The sequence below is a fragment of the Molothrus ater genome, chromosome 3 (assembly GCF_012460135.2).
Source record: "Molothrus ater isolate BHLD 08-10-18 breed brown headed cowbird chromosome 3, BPBGC_Mater_1.1, whole genome shotgun sequence".
Classification (NCBI taxonomy): domain Eukaryota; kingdom Metazoa; phylum Chordata; class Aves; order Passeriformes; family Icteridae; genus Molothrus; species Molothrus ater.
In genome coordinates this window covers 41,241,559-41,260,469 of record NC_050480.2, presented here as the reverse complement: position 1 = coordinate 41,260,469, position 18,911 = coordinate 41,241,559, and the positions used below count along the sequence as shown (strand labels likewise).

Genomic DNA, 18,911 nt, shown 5'->3' with positions numbered 1-18,911 from the left:
GCTCTGTTCGCTGCTGTTGAGACAAGAGCTTATTTTTGTTGGCTGGGATTCTTCTAAAAACAAAAGTAAACCCACAACAAGGAAAGAGAGCTTCGCTTCCTTTGCAAAAAAAAAAAAAAAAAAAAAAAAAAAAAAAAAAGGAAAAGAGAAAAAAAAAGAGAAAAAAGGGGATCAAGGCTCCGACGTGACCTGCCCGCCACCGCTGCTGTTTGACACCCACCAGCCCCGACGTGCGCAGGGCGAGCGCAGCCGCGCCGAGCCGCTCCCGAATCGCACCGCCCCGGGAATTATCGCCGCTGCCTCCGCCGCTGCCTCTGCAGGGATTTCCAGATCGCCAATTTTTAATCTTCCTTGGGAAGCCTTTTCTCTGCCTCTGTTGGGAATTAAGTTGCTTTTATTTTATTATTTTTATTTTTTCTTCCTGAAGAAAAGGAGGAGCATCGTGGATTGCGAAAGAAAAAGAGTTTAACAGATAAATATTATTTTTTTCCCCGTCCTCTTTTCCTCTCTTTTTCTTTTGTCATCCGAAAGAGCTGTCAGTTGCCGACAGGCTAAGTTTAGAGGTATCGGCAAAAGGGAAAAAAAAGTCAGAGACACTCCTGACAGAAGGAGACCGTGACACTAACTCTTCCAGCTCTGCTGGGACGAGCGGCTTTGGCCGCTGTGTTTTTTCCCTTATCCCGAAAGACACTTTCCCCTTTTCCCTCTGACGAGAAGGGGGAGGAAAGCGAGGGCACCAGAGCTGCACCTCCAAAATGGGAGGTCGGTTCCTGCTGACGCTCGCCGTCCTCTCGATGCTGCTGAGTCGCTGCCAGGTAAGTGCCCGCGGGGTGGGGGACAGGAATGCCTGAATGCCTGACCCGGGGTCCCTGCCCCGGGGAGTCCCGCGGGGATGCCGGGGACAGGAATGCCTGACCCGGGGGTCCCTGCCCCGGGGAGTCCCGCGGGGATGCCGGGGACAGGAATGGCTGACCCGGGGTGTCCCTGCCCCGGGCAGTCCCGCGGGGATGCCGGGGACTGTTGCTGCCGGTTGCAGCCGTGAGGAGCGGGGAGGGGGTGCCCGCCGGGGCCGGGGCCGGGGCCGGGCTGGAGAGCGGGCTGCTCGGGGGCTGACGGCCGCTGTCCCCGCCTCGCAGGTCGGCTCCTCCGGGGTCTTCGAGCTGAAGCTGCAGGAGTTTGTCAATAAGAAGGGGCTGCTCAGCAACCGCAATTGCTGCCGCGGGGGCGGCCCCGGCGCCGGCGGGCTCCAGCAGTGCGACTGCAAGACCTTCTTCCGCGTCTGCCTCAAGCACTACCAGGCCAGCGTGTCCCCCGAGCCGCCCTGCACCTACGGCAGCGCCATCACCCCCGTCCTCGGCGCCAACTCCTTCAGCGTCCCCGACGGCGCGGGCGGTGCCGACCCCGCCTTCAGCAATCCCATCCGCTTCCCCTTCGGCTTCACCTGGCCCGTAAGTGGGGGGCGATGCTGGAGGGGGCGGCACATATCCCTCCTGTCCCGTCCCTTACCATTCCAAGAGGCCACCAATCCCCTTGAAGTGTGAAGATGGGAGGGGGATAATGACTGCTAACTTCTGGGGACTGGTGGCACTGTCCCTTGGGCCTACCTGCTCTCATGCTCTCCTGGTGGGTTGTGTCTCCTTCTACTTTTCACAGGGCACATTCTCGCTCATCATTGAGGCTCTGCATACGGACTCACCTGATGACCTCACCACTGGTAAGTGTCCTGAAACACACTTTTCCCTGTAATAATCCCAGTCCTGCAGCCCTATTTTGTCCCTTTTCTCTGCAGTGTGTAGCACATTCTCCTCTACAGTAGCAACAGTGGCAACAGAGGCCAACCTGTTGGCTTGCAGCCATGTCATCCTGCCTCTGCAGCTCCCTTCCCACCAGAGACCCCGCTATGTCCTGCCTGCTTTGGGCTCTCTAAGCACTCTCCTCTCCACTTCCCCACAGAAAACCCAGAGCGCCTCATCAGCCGCCTGGCCACCCAGAGACACTTGGCAGTGGGTGAAGAGTGGTCCCAGGACCTGCACAGCAGCGGCCGCACCGACCTCAAGTACTCCTATCGCTTCGTGTGTGACGAGCACTACTACGGAGAAGGCTGCTCTGTCTTCTGCCGGCCCCGGGATGATGCCTTTGGTCACTTCACCTGTGGAGAGCGTGGCGAGAAAGTCTGCAACCCGGGCTGGAAAGGCCAGTACTGCACTGAGCGTAAGTGTCCACCTCCTTGTCTCCTTGGGTGCCCCTTGCAGCAGGGTCTCCTGAGCACTTGGGGTTGGCGGAGGGCTGTTTCTCTGACATCAGGCCCCATGGGGAGGGAGAACCAAGCAATGGTGGATGGATGTCTGCTTCCATGCCCAAGCCTTATCAGTGTGAGGGATGGGAGAACTCAGCATTGCCACAGAAAGTTAATGCAGACAGCCCCTTCTCAAGCCAACAAAATGTCAGTGCCAACACTACACTCTTGCTCATTTGCTTTAGATCGTTTAATCTGGAAACAAAATGTTCAGCAGTTGCTTGAGGATTTATTAAAATATATCAGGACTACTTTTTATACCTATCCACTCTCCAGCCACACAACTTTGATATCATCACCTACAGGGTACATAGCATCAGGGGAGGGAGCTAGGCTTTGGTAACATCCACGTGACAGCCTTGTGGGTAGGCTTGCTATGGTCTGATCCTCTGTGGTCTTGTATTAAGAAAAATATTGGGAAGTCCAAGACATTCTCTATGGCTTCAGGACTGTACATTTCTCATTTGGGGTACCCATATGCTGCCACTAACAATTTCTGCACATGGGGCCACAAGAACGTTCAATTTATTCCTCATCTCTCTTCTGTCCCATTGCCATGATAATTAATACCAATAAAGTAGTGAGGGACATGAAACATACCCCAGAGCTTGAAGTTTTTGAGGAATGTGGTGTGTTGGTACAGCAGGAAAAGCTGGGACAGTAAGCAGATCACAGACAGGATAGTCCAGGATGTCAGATACTTTCCGGTTGTACGAGATTCCGCCCTTTGTAGATCCGTAGCAGTGGACACCCAAACGTGCACACAGAGCCCCTGCTGCAGCCTGTGATGGCATTCTCTGTTTGTGTGTATACACGGGTCTGAAATATGCTGGCAGATGACGTACTGGGCCAGTGCTCCTCTGCAGTCATCAAAGAGCCAGGCAGGCAGGAAGAAAACAGTTCCAGGCTGTAAAGCAGCCTCTCAGCTTTCTTCTTGTTGTGTTTTTGTTTCTCTTTAAACCCACCTACACTGTGGTCTCAGCTGAGCTGCTATCAAACCATTCCTGATTGATTATTCACACTGTTAGTGAGTGCTAGGATGCTTTTAGCAGTTCACGGTACGATGTTGCACAATAAACAGCAGGCAAAGGGGCTCGCATTTTCTTTGATAGTGTTTTAAATGAGAACTACAACCTTTCCTATGATCAAAAGTGCCTAGCCCAGTTGTGTCAAGGGGTGGGGAAAAAGGAAGCATTTTGATAATGAGCTCTTTTGAGGCTGTCAGCACTTTTGAATGCCTGTACATCTCTGCTATTCCCACAACGAAGCAGAAGGCTGTCCATCTTTCTTGACTCATTACATACGTTCTTTGCTGTGTTTTCCCTCTCAGAAAAAAAACCAGCTTATAGCACTGACACAAACCTACTAGGCAGGGGAGATGTGTTTATGTGTGCATGCAAAAAGAATGTTTTGCCGTTAGTGAGTGGAGCTGCCAGTTGCAGATTGCTTCCCGTTGCCTTGCCCCCAGCTCCATTCTTTCCAACTCGGAGGCGATCTGATTATCAGCACTGATTCTTTCTTTCTTTTTCTTCCCCCCTCCTTCCCCTCGCATGCCATTGTCTCCGGCTGGCTTTGTTGAATTAAAACTTTGCAGTGCCTGCTTAATGAGTTCCATAACCAGGCGAAGTAATGAGCAGAAGTCCCTTTTTTCCCTTCTCTCATCCTCCCTCCCGCTGGCCCGCTTACCTCTTTTACCAGGGCTGCACCCACCCGCCCGCCCCTTTTTGGAGCAGGGCGGAGGGGGGAAGGAGGGAGGGAGGAAGAACTTTAGACTTATTTATTTGAATAAGAAAAAAAAAAGTTTTTTTGCAGCGAAATCACGCGCGTGCCATAGATTAGCTGTGGGCAGGGATAGGCTGCCCGGTCGCCGGCCGCCAGCCCCATTGGCTCCGGGGCCGGGGTATTGTTGCAGTGGGGCAGCTGCTGGGAGAGAATAGACAATAGAGCAGCTGTCTTGCACTGGCACCCTGCACACCAGCTGTCCACTCTTATCTGCACACACACTTTCGGGGGATATTAAGAGGTGGAGCTGTGTGCATAGAATTGGAAAAAAGGACTTCTGACCCTCACTGGGAAGGGAAGGGGGGTGAGGGGCTGTGGGGAAGGGAGCAATTGTGAGCCCTCTTTTGTCTGTGTGCAACTGTATTAAGAAGAATGCTCATCCCTGGTGATAAGTAAAGTGCCCAGTTACGGGGCAAGATCAATACTCCTTCAGACTCCAGAGATTAATTCAGCTGCGCTTAACTGCCCCAACCTAGTAAAAGGGACTCACTCCCCACCCACAAGGTGCTCCCAGACTCAGACTTGTAAAAGAGAGTTGTTTTGGCACCAGTGCTGATGTCTTTCCCTGCTTGGTTTGTTTACAGCGATTTGTTTGCCTGGATGTGACGAGCAGCACGGCTTTTGCGACAAGCCAGGGGAATGCAAGTAAGTTTTCCACTCCCTTCCTGCTTCCTTCTTTGTCTTTCAGTGTTGATGCCTGGTGTTAAATAAGCCATTGGACATTTGAAGGGTTGGTTTAAAGGCCTTTCTTCATATTAGATGGAAATTTGAAATATCTGGTTGATGCCAGATCGAAGAATTATTCCATAAGTCAAACATCACTGCCATTAATATTAACCTAATGGGTTTACAGTGCTGTGTGTAAGGTTTGGTTCTTTGTTATTAGAGTAAACAAATTAACTATCAGAACCATGGGTCTGTCTAAGGAAGTGGAAGAAATAGCTAGGTCTGATGAAAGCTGATGCTATGGTTGGACTTGGTGACTTTCTCACATGAGGGATCACCGAGGGCTTTTAGGAAACTTGATCCCTGGCATCGGTGTGCTTGCAGAGTGTGATAGGGTTTCCAACTGTGAGAAGTCTAAATCTGAAGAGAATTTTTTGTCATTTTTTTTTTTTCAGGTGCAGAGTAGGATGGCAAGGGCGATATTGTGATGAGTGCATCCGATACCCAGGCTGCCTTCATGGAACCTGTCAGCAGCCATGGCAGTGCAACTGCCAGGAAGGCTGGGGTGGCCTTTTCTGCAACCAGGGTGAGTTCTCAGTCCTTGCCTGAGCATCTGTTTTAAAATGCAGAAAACAGGCAACTATTTTCAGCTCACCCACTGTCTGCTAGTCTTGCAAAGTAGCAAGCACCTTGGTTGATCTCTTTAAAAAAAGAAAATATATCTTTTACAGACCTGAACTACTGCACCCACCACAAGCCCTGCAAGAATGGTGCCACGTGCACCAACACTGGTCAGGGGAGCTACACTTGTTCGTGCCGACCTGGGTATACAGGCTCCAACTGCGAGATTGAAATCAATGAATGTGATGCCAACCCTTGCAAGAATGGTGGAAGCTGCACTGTAAGTTTTTTGTTAAATTCCTCCAAGGGAGGAGTTAATGTCAGTTTTACTAATTTTTAGAATCTCTTTTTGGATTTCAGAGCAAGTTCCAACAATGTTTTGATAATCTCTCATTTCTTCCCCCCAGGATCTGGAGAACAGCTATTCCTGTACCTGCCCCCCAGGCTTCTATGGGAAGAACTGTGAGCTGAGTGCCATGACTTGTGCGGATGGGCCGTGCTTCAATGGTGGGCGCTGCACTGACAACCCTGACGGGGGCTACAGCTGCCGCTGCCCACTGGGTTATTCTGGCTTCAACTGTGAAAAGAAAATTGACTACTGCAGTTCCAGCCCTTGTGCTAATGGTAAGGCCAAACAGCATACCCTTACTTTGGCGTCTGGTCTGGAGTTCATAACAAGGAACACTGATCAAGGCACACTGATGAATCATAGAATCATAGAATGGTCTGGGTTGGAAGGGACTTTAAAGGTCACCTAGTTCCAAACCCCTGCTGTGGGCAAGGACACCTTTCACTAGACCAGGCTGTTGAAAGTCCCATCGAATCTGGCTTTGAACACTGCCAGGGATGGAACATCCACCACTTTTCTAGGCAACTTGTTCTCTCACAGAATTTTTTCATAGTATCTTATCTAAACCTGCTCTCTTTCAGTTTAAAGCCATTCTGCCCTTGCCCTACCACTATATCCTCTTGTAAAAAAGTCCTTGTCATGTCAATAGTTGACTTGATGGAGGAGGATCTCTACTAAGAAAGCAGTGGTGTGGCTTGGGCCATTGCTTCAGATTGCATTTTCTGATGGGGTGGCTAAGTAACTTGGTCTGAAGAGTCATTCATGAAAGCGTGGAAGATTATACTTTCAAATCCTTTACAAAGGGTTTTAGAGGTCTGTGGATGCAAATGCCACACAAGTGCTAAACATTATTACTTGTAATCTGGTAACAGTAATTTTCCTGTTTTGATTATACTAGTGAAGACTTTCTGTACTGTTATCCTCCTTATTCATTGCCACTCAAACTCTGTAACATGAGATGTGGTGTTAATCTGACCTGGACTAGTGTTCAGGTTCAAGCTGAGTGAAATGTTAGAAAAGGAATAGAATTGAGAATGAAAAATAAATCTACTTAACAAAAATCTTTCTTAAAAACATGTGCTTTTTATGTTGGATTAGACTTGTCAAAGGTCAAGCTGACCTCTCAAAAAGAAAGCTTTCCTCAGCTGCTGGTTGTGCCTTTTGCCCCAAGAGCAGCGAGCGGGAGGCTGTTGTGTCTGGCTGCCCACCACTCAGCTCTTCCCCCTTGCTGTGTTGCAGGAGCCCAGTGTGTGGATCTGGGCAACTCCTATATCTGCCAGTGCCAGGCTGGCTTCACTGGGAGGCACTGTGATGACAACGTGGACGACTGTGCCTCCTTCCCCTGTGTCAACGGAGGGACCTGCCAGGATGGCATCAATGACTACTCCTGCACCTGCCCCCCAGGATACAATGGGAAGAACTGCAGCACCCCGGTGAGCAGATGCGAACACAACCCTTGCCACAATGGGGCCACCTGCCACGAAAGAAACAACCGCTATGTGTGTGAGTGTGCCCGGGGCTACGGCGGCCTCAACTGCCAGTTCCTGCTCCCCGAGCCGCCGCAGGGACCCGTCATCGTGGACTTCACTGAAAAGTACACGGAAGGCCAGAACTCCCAGTTCCCCTGGATCGCCGTCTGTGCTGGGATTATTCTGGTCCTCATGCTGCTGCTGGGGTGTGCTGCCGTGGTCGTGTGCGTCAGGCTCCGAGTGCAGAAGAGGCACCACCAGCCTGATGCCTGCAGGAGTGAGACCGAGACTATGAATAACCTGGCAAACTGCCAGCGCGAGAAGGACATTTCCATAAGTGTCATTGGTGCCACTCAGATTAAAAACACAAATAAGAAAGTAGACTTTCACAGCGATAATTCTGATAAAAATGGCTACAAAGTCAGATACCCATCAGTGGATTACAATTTGGTGCATGAACTCAAGAATGAGGACTCAGTTAAGGAGGAGCACAGCAAATGTGAAGCCAAGTGTGAAACGTATGATTCAGAGGCAGAGGAGAAAAGTGCAGTACAACTAAAGAGGTATCTCACATCTGAGTGCAGGGGGCAGCTTGGCTTTGAAGGGGGAGTGTATATCTCATAGGTAGCATTAAGCAACAGTCATCTGACTTGTTCTTTCTCTTTTTGCCTTCAATAGTGATACTTCTGAAAGAAAGCGACCAGATTCAGTATATTCCACTTCAAAGGACACAAAGTACCAGTCGGTGTATGTCATATCAGAAGAGAAAGATGAGTGCATCATAGCAACTGAGGTTAGTAGGGTTGGAACAGCAGAGAAAAGTCTTGGTCCACGGCTCCCATCCAATACATGCCAGGGCAGATAAACTCCTTTCCATAATGCCACACAGTGGTTTGTAATGTTGAAATCCAGACAGCTTGAGTTTATGATCCTGTGGATGTTGTAAAGACAAGCTCAGTGACTTGCTGCTGTGGATGTTGTGGGTTTGACAAGTTTTGTAGACTAGGGTACAATGGCTGAGGTGTGCTGACCCACCTCTTGGTGTGCTTTATGCAGTCCTGACCCTCTGCAGCCTTACAGCCCTCTTCATATATTTCATTAACCTCTCCTGATCTCTCCTTGTGTCTTCTCTTTCCAGGTGTAAACCAGAGGTCATATGGCAAGGTGGTTGTTCAGAACAATTTCAGAGGAGACGTGCCCCAATGAATGCTGCTGAAAGAGGAATGGGAGATAGATTCCTTCACTGACTGCTGCTGAGAAACTAAATTCAGGCTTGAGCTGGTTCTCTACTGAAGTTAGCAAAGTGACTGCAAAATAAAGAAACAAGATGGACACCAGGCAAGGGTCTGTGTTCAAGGATTACTGTTGCACTGCCTTTTATGAATTTTATCATTGCACTATGGTCAGTTGCTTTTCTATATATATTTAAATGAATGGACTTAATTACTACATAAGAAGCATGCACTGCCTGAAGTGTATATTTTGGATTATTATGAGCCAGTCTTTTCTTGAATTAGAGACACAAACACTGCCTTTATTGTCTTTTTTGATACTAAAATGTGTTTTTACTAGGTGAGAAAAAGTGTGTTATTTTTTTGAATCTGTAAAAATATTTTCATGATAATTGTAAAGCTTGAGTATTTTGTGATGTTCATTTTTTTATAATTTAAATTTTTTGGTAAATATGTACAAAGGCACTTCGGGTCTATGTGACTATATTTTTTTGTATATAAATGTATTTATGGAATATTGTGCAAATGTTATTTGATTTTTTTTACTGTTTTGTTAATGAAGAAATTCATTTTTAAAATATTTTTCCAAAATAAATATTATTAATGATAACCAGAGTGCTATGTTTATTCCATATCTGATGATGAACTGACTGAACTTTGCAGCCAGGCATCTGACAGGCCTGTGTGGACTAATGGGGGCATTGAGTAGGACTGAGACTTATTACAAAGATTGGGGAACAACTTTTTGTGTGTAGACCCTCCATCTTTCCCCTCCTAACCTTCTGACCTTTTGACCCCATGGCTGTGCTCAGTCTTACCCCAAAGGCAAATGGCAAAACCTTGAGTAATATTTGCCCCGTCATGTTGGGCTGTGTGTTTATGTAAACACATATGGAGTCACTTCCTGAGGAAGAGCAAGAGTTGAGTGCACTCCATTGCAATCCAGACCTGAAACATGTCATGACTCAACTTCTCATTTTGTGAAAGCTCAAACACTTGCCTGGAGTCCAGGGGAGTTTGGGACACACCAGCAAGGGAGGGCTCCTAGCTCACGTCCTTGATGTGCTCCCATGGGCCCTTGAGACCTCCCTCTCCAGGAAATAACAGTAACTGACTGGTGGCCACAAATCCCCTGACCACAACACCTACTGAAGTACCAGCTGTGTCTTTGGTTTCTGCTTTGCCCCTGGTGCCTGCTGCCTTCATTGTGGGACAGTGTGATCCCATCCCCTGGCTTGGCCCTGAATGCTCAGGCAATTTCCCCAATTTAGTTTGCTCTAACGAGCTCGCCTTCATGTTGTGCTGCGTGTTAATCTGCAGACACCCTTCAGAAACAGGCAAAGGGTTCTTCCACTTCAGGAAAATAAGGAAAATCTAGGGAATAATCTCATTTTTACTCAATTGTGGGCCTTCTGCAGCTTTGCGAAGATGGTGAAAATCCTCTGTCCCCATTCACTTCAGGGGAGGGGGATGATATCCTAAACACAAAGAATGGGATAGCAGATATAATTAAGCAATTATTGCAGCTGGTGATCTTTATGTATTCTCCTTACTTTAGTGTGCATAAGTACATCAACCACTGGAACTCCACTTTTGTCTGAGGTCAGTGGAAAACTCACACTGACTGCAGAGGCTTGTCTGTTTATAAGCTTAGCTTTTTGCAAAGTGAAACCTTACACAAGGCATACAGGCTCACTTCCCACAAAGTGTCCTGATGAAGTTATCATCTTCATCTATCCTAAAGTGTCCTTTAAAGGAAAGTTTTCATAAGGGGAGTGATGTGAGATATTGAAAACCAGCCTGTCAGTGACAGTCTGAACAGCAGTTTCAAGTTGAGCAGTGACATAACAACCTGCCAATAATCAGTCAATGCATCGTATATTAAATGAGGCATGATGGTGTGTATGGCAGCAGGTGCTCAGTGCAACATAATCTCACAGATTGGACAGAAAAGTGAGCCTTGGAAGGTGTTGTTGCTATCTTTGTTGCTCATTTGGCCAAAGCACTTTATTTCTGTGTATTTCCTCTTCTTCCCAAGCTTTATGGAGCAGGCTCGTCTCTTATGAGGTACTGCACTTTGCAGTCAGTGCCATGGTCTTGGCTAGGCTTTCTTAATGCTGCTTCTGTAGAAACAGCAGTAACAAAAGGAGGGCCATCAGTGGTTGAGTACTTCTGCAACATCAAGTCTTCAGTGCTACAGCAAGATCTACTTTAATTTACTGTCAGGTAAAGGTCTGGAAAAGCACACAGCTCTGCTCTTGTGAAAATGCACAGTGTGGTGGTGTTTGCAAGGGTTTTAGGATGAGGGAAGAGATGAGAATCTTGACTTCATGTTTTAGAAGGTTGATTTATTATTTTATTATATATATTACATTAAAAGAAAATGATATACTAAAACTGTACTAGAATAGAAGAAAGGATTTCATCAGAAAGTTAGAAAGGAAAGGAATGGAAATAAAATCTTGTGACTGACTAGAGAGTCTGAGACAGCTGGAATGTGATTGGTTATTAATTAAAAACAACTACATGAGATTAATTAAAGATGCACTTGTTGCATTCTACAGCAGCAGATAATTATTGTTTTTCTTTTCTTTTCTTTTGAGGTTTCTCAGCTTCTCAGGAGAAAAAATCCTAGCAAAAGATTTTTCAGAAAATATGTCCGTAACAGCACAGCATTGGTATCTACCTATCTTTGCTTACAAATAAAACACCTTTGGAAAGATAAGTTTGTCCAAGTGTGCTAATTATCAGCAGTGCTGAGTTTGGTGAGTGACAGAAAACTATAGGCAAAAAGAAGGAAATGGTCCTGGCTTTCTGAAACACCTCCTGAAATGATAGCTACACAGATCAGCCCAATGGCTTCTTCTATTTCTGTCTTGAGCAAGATTAGGACTACAGGCACACACAGGATTTATTTCTTCTACAGGATCACCAAGTCCCTCAGCCCTGAGTGGCTCACAGTGACCAGAGTGGGTTGAGGTACGCAATGTGAAGCACTGGTTCCCTTCTCCTCACCTCACTTGGGCCTTACTGGGTAAAAAAATGGGTGATCTAGGCAGGGGGTCTAAGTGGAGCATGTCTTGCTTGGGAGAGAGGATGGCAGATGCAAGCAGGGAGCAATGTGTGCAGGTGGAGCACACTGGCCAAGGGGCAGTGATGGGGCAGTGCTCCCTCCAGGATGGGAGCTCTGCTGCCAAAGAATGGCAGGAACCTCCTGGTCAGCAGGGTCTCTGAATGGCTTCCTCATTCTAAAACGAGAGGAGAGCCTGCCTTGGGAGTCCATTTAGCTGGGACAGCTGGGAATTCAGGGCCCAATCCAAAGCCCATTAAATTAATGGAAAGGTTCCAGCAAACTGCAGGGACACGTGGCACCGTGTCCCTCCTGACACAGCACATCTCCGTCTCTCCCCAGGGAAGCCGCAGGCACTGATGCAGCGCGTGGCCCTCCGGGTGGTGGACAGGAAAGCCTGCGGCTGGTCCAGCCAGGTCTGTGCCCTGGGCATCATCCCCCTGGAGCCAGGACTTTGGGGGCCTGGGCTCCCTCCTCAGGTTGTCACTGTGGCACTGGTAATTCAACCTGCAACATCTCCTTCTCTCCATCCCCTGGCAGCCCTGGAGGACCTGGCCTCCTTGTCTGGAGCCAGTTCTCAACAGGGTGGCCAGAGAGGGCACCCCTCAGCCCACACCTCTGCCAGCCTGTGTCTCTGTGGCAGGTGGCATTTGCATTGTTGGCACAGACAGGACATGTCAAGAAATTAGAAGAAGTAGGAGAGATTAGGTGCTGGGAGGTATTATCTGCCCTGGTGGTAGACAGAGATTTCTTAGAGTATCACATCTTTCAATACATAGAAAACTTTAGGTTCAGATAGAGGTCTTAGGTTTAATTGCAAGGCACAGCTTTATAAATTGATTTAAATTTATATTTGTGCTTCTTTTGTACACAGTGCAGGACAGTTTGTGTGTCAGGAAACTTGGGTGCTATTCCTGGCTCCACCACAGACCTGATACATAACCTTGGGAGAGGAAGGATGGTCCTGTGGTCAAGGCACTGCAGAGGGACTCAGGAGGGCCCCCTTCTATTTCCAGCACTCCCTCCAGACTTCCTGTGCAACCTTGGACCTGTGTCACTTAATCTTTCCAGGACCTTAGGAAAATGGGGGCCTCCTGGTTGCTCTAATAGGGAGAAGGTCATTTGTGCTTGTGAGAGGATACCGTGGTGGTGGGGAATGTTAAAACACCCTTTGAGGCAAGTAAGGCTATTTCCTATTTCTGCACATCAGACTGCTTGTCTGTGAGGTGTGAGCTATTTTTGCAAAGCACTTTCAGATGCCTGCATGGAATAGAGCCCCCTCTCACAATTGAAACATCCATCATCTCAGAGAGGATATGCAAACCCTGCACTGGCAGCGAGGAGACAAACTGGAAGGGGGAGGGAATGTGTGTGCACAGGGTGTGCAGAGGGAATGTGATACAGCTGTGTGTCCATGGCCCAGAGAGGATGTCACACACCATAGTGCTGACATGGATGGCCACAGTGCCATCAGCCTCCTCCTGCAGATCAGCATCTGCAATCAAGGTCTGTAGTCATCTCTGCTGTAGGTAGGTTCTCTTACAGCAAAACAATTTTTCAGGTAGAGGTGCAGATGATTAAACTCAGCTTGGAACTATGAGGGTCAAGGAGGAAAGCTGCAGAAATTATGCAGATGGCATTTTCTCACTGACAGACACTGGGAAACTTCCCTATTGTTGCAGCCTAACATCCAAAGTCATGTACTCCAAAAAAAATTATCTGAGAACTATTCCTAGGCCAACTCCCAACCTGAGAAGCAGTCTCTTCTGACACCTGACATCTACTTGTGTCAGAAGAATGAGGAGCCTCTGTTCCCTTCCCTCCTTGGGAGGTACATTTTTCACCTGGCTGTTAAGACCTGGCTTTCTGCCTGTGTCTGTGTTACCTGCTACACAAATCAGAGAAATCAAGAGCCTGGCCAAAAAAGACCCAACAGGTACTGAGAGGCAGATTTTCAGATGAAACCTTGAGCCTACTGCTGTGACAAGAGGACAGCTGATGCTGCTGCTCTCGGTGAAGCAGAGAGGCGGATGACAGACCCACTGCCACCCACTGCTTGCTGCCTCGTCAGTGGGCCAGGGCCGTGTGGGAGGTGGGGCTGGAGATCACAGCATCCTTGTGACAGGTTGGCTTTTTTCCTTAGGAAGAAACACCCTCAGTCTTTTCTCCTGCTGCTGCACCAACAAATTCAACACTGCTGGGGCTGCTCTCTGACCCTATAGCCAGTCACTGTGGGTCAGTCTGCACCCACAGTGTTAAACTGCCTTACTCCACCAAATCAGCTGCTTACATCCACCCTGCCTGTGAGGCATGGCTCCTGCTTTGTGCCAAGGAACAGCCTGGGATTCTGATAACTGTGGGGCAAAAGCTTGTCAGGGACCACCACAGCAGTGCAACACTACAAATGATTGCATTTTAGAGACCAGAATCTGCTTTTCCAGGACAGGTGTATCCAGAGTATCTTAGTGATGTGTTCAGGAATGCCTTACTCCTTGGCACAGATGAGGAATGGTGTGTATCAGCTGTGGGAGTAACTCTGAGGGTCAGTGCAGGTCCATTTCACCTGCTAGGGCAACTATATAAACTGGCATTGCTTACTTTACAGCCTGCCTTATGCATGGGTTACATGTGAAAAGGGCAATTTTAAATTGTATACAACGATTCCATCTGAACAGCCAGTGTGGATGAAGCTATATTGAAAAAAGTCATGTACATCAGTGTAGATATAGGTGTCTGCACTGACTGTTTATCAGTTTCTTTCCCTGGTTTATTTATCTAAAGCGTGCCAGTAAAGGCAAGTTTGTACCATTGTGCTCTCCAGAGCATGGCTGTGCAGCTATAAAGAAGCAAGTATCATTAAAATATTACATGGCTGTTTGGATAAGGTTTGAGTGCTTACAGCAAGTTAGTGTGTCTTCACATGGTAATTTCCCACGGTGCTGGAGGCTGAGCAGGAGAAAGGATCAGAACTGGGCTGACCTGTGTTCTTTTTCATAACTTGAAAGTGGAACTTTGTGGGGACAGCACTTTTCTGTGAGAAAGAACACAGCAGATAGACAAATCTGACCAGCCCTTATTGCAGCAAAGATCTGCTGCAGAGCCATTTCTGCTCCCACCATTGCCAAGACATTCATGCTGGAGGCAGCTGATGGTCATTTCTAATCAGAATTTTTACGTACCAGAAAACTGTGTTTTATGACACTCACAAGTCAATGCTTTTACAAAGGAGATTTTCAGTGGAGAAAATGTTTTTCAGCAATGGTAAACTGAAATACCCTCTTGAAAACCTCTTATGAGTTTCATTTTCTTCATGAAGCAAGATAGCAAAATGACAAGTGTTTCCCAGCAAACAACAAATTATCTATAAACTTCCTTTTTCTTTTTTTTTTCCCCCCCAAAATAGAAGTGATCTGGGAATTTTGTCTCATTAAAAAGTCGCACATTTTACTTTTGATTTTGCTTTAGAATGCAAGCATTTTTAAAGATAAGTTCTCCCCCTTATCCCATTTTCTGGCCCTAAGTAGCACTTCAGGGTCCTGAGGAGGGTTGTACTTAGTATAATCAAACTGCATTTTTGGACAGATGTCAGAAAATACTTTTAATGGTAGCCTGGAAAAGGAAAAACTGGTATTCTCAAGCACATCTAATTACATGAGGGAAAATGTGTTATGAGGTATGAACTTTACTGTAATATTTTACCATTAGTCTAAACAATTCAGGAAGTTTTCAGTGAAAATACCTTAACTATACCTTAACTAATACCTTAACTAAAACCCAAGCTATGTCAAATCACATACTCATCTACATTTAAAATAAACATTGTATGGAGGAGAACCAGGTCTTCTGCATGATCCATGTTCTGCAACAAAGATAATTTGGCTATTAGTTGTGTGCTTTCCTTTTTAAGTCACTAAGAGATTTTCCTTTACAAGGTTTTCCATACATGAAAACGGGGGTGTTTACCAAGGCCACCTGTCTGAAAAATGTGAGCCTCTCTTTTCAGTCTGGTTTTACCTTAGTGTGAATCAAAGGGCCCATGGAATTCTCCACTGGCCTGCAGTGGTGATGGCTTGGCACAGCTGCTGCTCCTGTGACTGTGGGCGTCTTTGGAAAAGTCGAATGCCCGTTACTCTCACTCAAAGCCAGCAGGATTGTTCAGAGCAAAAACCAACATGGAATACTACATATCCTGCTTGTCACAGCCTGTATCTTAATTTTCTTTCTTTTTTTCTGTATCAATTTAAAGAAAGGAATTGTGAAAAATGCATGATGTTGTGTAAGTTCTTCTAATTGACTTCAGGAAGTGTTATCTGGAATGGCAGTTGTGAGCACACAAACTCAGCAGACTTATCTGCGTTATCTAATTACCAGACTATAAAGTTCTGCTGACATTTCCTTTTGATAAATACAATACACTGCTTTCTTTATCTATCTGTATTAAAGAAACAATGTTCTCCTAAATCCAACCCCATGCATACTTTTTACTAAAACAACATTATAAACCCCAAGACTAACAGAAATGTTGTCACAACGTCAACAGTCTTAAAGGAAAACAGTGGCTTTCAGATGAAAAGCACTATCTAAAGGTGGTAGGAAACCACTACAAATCTCAATGTTTTAACTGTGAATAAGCATGAAACAGATTTCACAGATATTTATTAAGCAAAAAGAGAGAGCTAGAAAAAGAAAACGGTGACAAAGAGCGCATTATTACATGTATGCTTACATTTCTTCACTAGTGCTGTATTTACACACAGAAATAGAGAATCAGAGTCATTTAGGTTGGAAAAGATCCTTAATGTCAAGTCCAACTGTTAACTCAGCACTGCCAAATGCGCCACTAAACCATGTCCCCAAATGTCACATCTACACATCTTTTATATGTTATTTTATACTATAAATTACTGTTTACCATAAGGTATTTAAGGTATTTAAAGGTCTATTAAGGCCTTTCAGGCCTTACTTCTGCACATGCACAGGAAGGTTTTGGATGATTGTGGAAAGCAGCTGTGCCAGACTAGCTTTGCTGCTGGAAGTCTACAGGTAATGGACATAAAGGAAAATGCCTCTGAACGATGCTTGTTGATTTTCTGTTCTCTCCTGATTCACCAGGCTCAGATGCCTCCTGCATTGGGAAGAGAAAGGGCAAGAGGCAGCCAAGGGTTGTTGTAGGGTTGAGGTAAGGCAGGACATGGTTTTGCCTGGGGAACCCTGCTCCTCTAGACAGCGTCAGGGTGGGGAAAGGCAGGTGAGGAACCTCCTCCCCAGCTCTCTGGGGTACCCTGGCTGTGCTTGATCTGAGCAAGGAACTCTGACAGAAGGCAAAAGTGACACGGTAACCTTGCAACACCTGTAGCACCAAAGCCCCAGCTTGTATGCTCTCTGCATTTGCATTTACCTCAATGAGAATTAGGCACCAGGGGGACCACACTGGTTGGGAATCCTTTGGCACCTGTACACACCCCACAGGCACTGTGTGCCCCCACCTCTGTCACCAGCTAACCAGGACACACCAAAAATTAGAGGCTGCACAAATGTTCAACAAAGGAAATGGTATGTCCAGTGCTTTTAGAATCTATGCTTTAAAACAAGAAGGAGCCCACAAGTGAAAAAGAAAAGCTGTGATAAGATGTAAACACACATTGTAGATCAAATGTAGCCACCGAGTTCTGGGGATGTTCCAAAGATCACTTTTCTATCAGTTAGAAAAGATACCCATTTCTGTCAGAAATGCTAAAGGAAGTGTTAATGACTGGAATAAATAACAGGTGCTGGGAGCAGCTGTTACTGATTAATGACTTGTCTTTTTTTAAATAGGTTTTCTGTTGGGGGAATCAGAAGTTTTCAGTAAAACTCCATTGTAAGACATTAGAGGAATGTTTTTTTTCCTTTTTCTAATAATGTGCTCCATTATTTCTAAGGCTAAACAGATTCAAGATTTAATCTAAATTAATATTTGAATTTCAGGCCATCAATAATTGAGGAGGATTCAAACCACAATACTTCTCAATTACACAAATTACTTGCTTTCTTTAATTTATTTTTTCTGCCAACTTTCTTCTTGTTTTCTCTCACTGTTTTTGTTCCCTGCTCTCTCCTTGCCTTTACCTCTCTACACCCCTCTTTCTTTTTACCTGAGCTGTCTGGAGATGGTGCTTCCAATGCTGGTTATATTTGGCCCTAAAGCTGGTTTTTTAATAAGCATATGAAGGATGATGAGATTGAATGTCACAAGAAAGACTGCCACTGTTGCCATTTCTCAATGATGAAGTAATTTAAAAGTCACTGAGGACAGCTCAGGGAAAACATCTGCTCTGTGCCTTGAGGCCATCAGGGAAACAAACAAAACAGTGTGATGGAAAAGAATACAGAAAATACAGTAATAATTAGAATTAATTTTTATTAAATAATTTTATATGCATGTAAGCCCACTTCAGAAATAATGGCAACTACCATAATACCTCAATTTTAGCAAAAATGGCACAGGGGCTTCTATCCTGGCCCCTTTGAAGTCAATGGCAAGGCTGGTATTGACTCAGATGGAGTCAGAATTTCTTACAGAAATCTAGGTCACTCAAGACTGCCTTTCCAGTAGTCTAGAGCCCCATCTCCCTGCATCCTAAAGTGGACAGAACCCACAGTCAATTCCCATCTCTGCACTTCAAAGCAGGTGGCCTCATAACTGAGTGGATTTCAGGAACTGGTGGAGGTGGTGGGGCATGTGGAAAGGCTTTTGTGTCATAATAAAATGTTAGAGTTTCCTCAATAAAGAGTAAGTAAATATGAACAGTAAGAACAATTTCAAGAGCTTAGTATGCTTTAGAAAAGTATTCTTGTTCCTATCAACTGTGAGGCAACAGTAGAGACAACAAGGAATAGAACTCAAGCCTTAGTAAGGCTTTACCATACCTGAGGCATGTCATGTGTTACATACTTTTCCTAGGTGAGTTTCTGTACTAAATGTTCATTAAAATTCTTTTTCTCTTTTTTTTTCAAGTGGTAATTTAAAAACATCACCAAAGACAGGATGCAGTATGAAATAAACACAGAGATTTTTTCCAGTTTAGAGACAGAGCTGAAGTCTTGCTTTGCATCCTGACCGTTTGTGAGCATGCAGAAACTCTGAGTTATCTTCATCTGATCGGGTTTTTTTTCACTCACTCGTCTGAAGTTGTTAAAAATGCTGTCAAGCCATGACTTCCATATACTGACCAACTTAATTGTCTTTGCTCACACAAGGAAAACATACTCATTTTGCAACAGAGCCTTAACTGGGGAGAGCGCTGCACTATTCTATACAACACTGGTTAGTTGTGACAGTTTTGAAGAGAAAAGCAGACACAACTGTTAATATGAGGGGAGGAGGAGAAGGTTAGGGCTAGGAAGAAGGTAATGACATGGATGACAAGGGCCAGTAGCTCACGAT

At 45.8% G+C, this 18,911-nt stretch overlaps 1 protein-coding gene across 1 annotated transcript; it reads left to right on the top strand.

Moving 5' to 3' along the window:
* The first annotated feature begins 111 nt into the window (after positions 1-111).
* On the top strand, positions 112-9,025 carry DLL1 (delta like canonical Notch ligand 1). Its single transcript, XM_036381147.2, has 11 exons — positions 112-815; positions 1,137-1,448; positions 1,654-1,714; positions 1,954-2,211; positions 4,663-4,723; positions 5,200-5,330; positions 5,476-5,645; positions 5,773-5,989; positions 6,954-7,746; positions 7,862-7,976; positions 8,322-9,025. The coding sequence occupies exons 1-11, from the start codon at positions 756-758 to the stop codon at positions 8,325-8,327; spliced, it is 2,184 nt and encodes a 727-aa protein (XP_036237040.1). The 5' UTR covers positions 112-755; the 3' UTR covers positions 8,328-9,025.
* Positions 9,026-18,911: the final 9,886 nt, after the last annotated feature.

What these genes read in the sequence shown, in the direction of transcription:
- DLL1 (XM_036381147.2), top strand. Translation starts at nt 756, where the DNA reads ATGGGAGGTCGGTTCCTGCTGACGCTCGCCGTCCTCTCGATGCTGCTG. An exon ending in CCTTCGGCTTCACCTGGCCC is followed by an intron (nt 1,449 to 1,653) that starts GTAAGTGGGGGG and finishes TACTTTTCACAG; the next exon opens with GGCACATTCTCGCTCATCAT. An exon ending in ACCTGATGACCTCACCACTG is followed by an intron (nt 1,715 to 1,953) that starts GTAAGTGTCCTG and finishes ACTTCCCCACAG; the next exon opens with AAAACCCAGAGCGCCTCATC.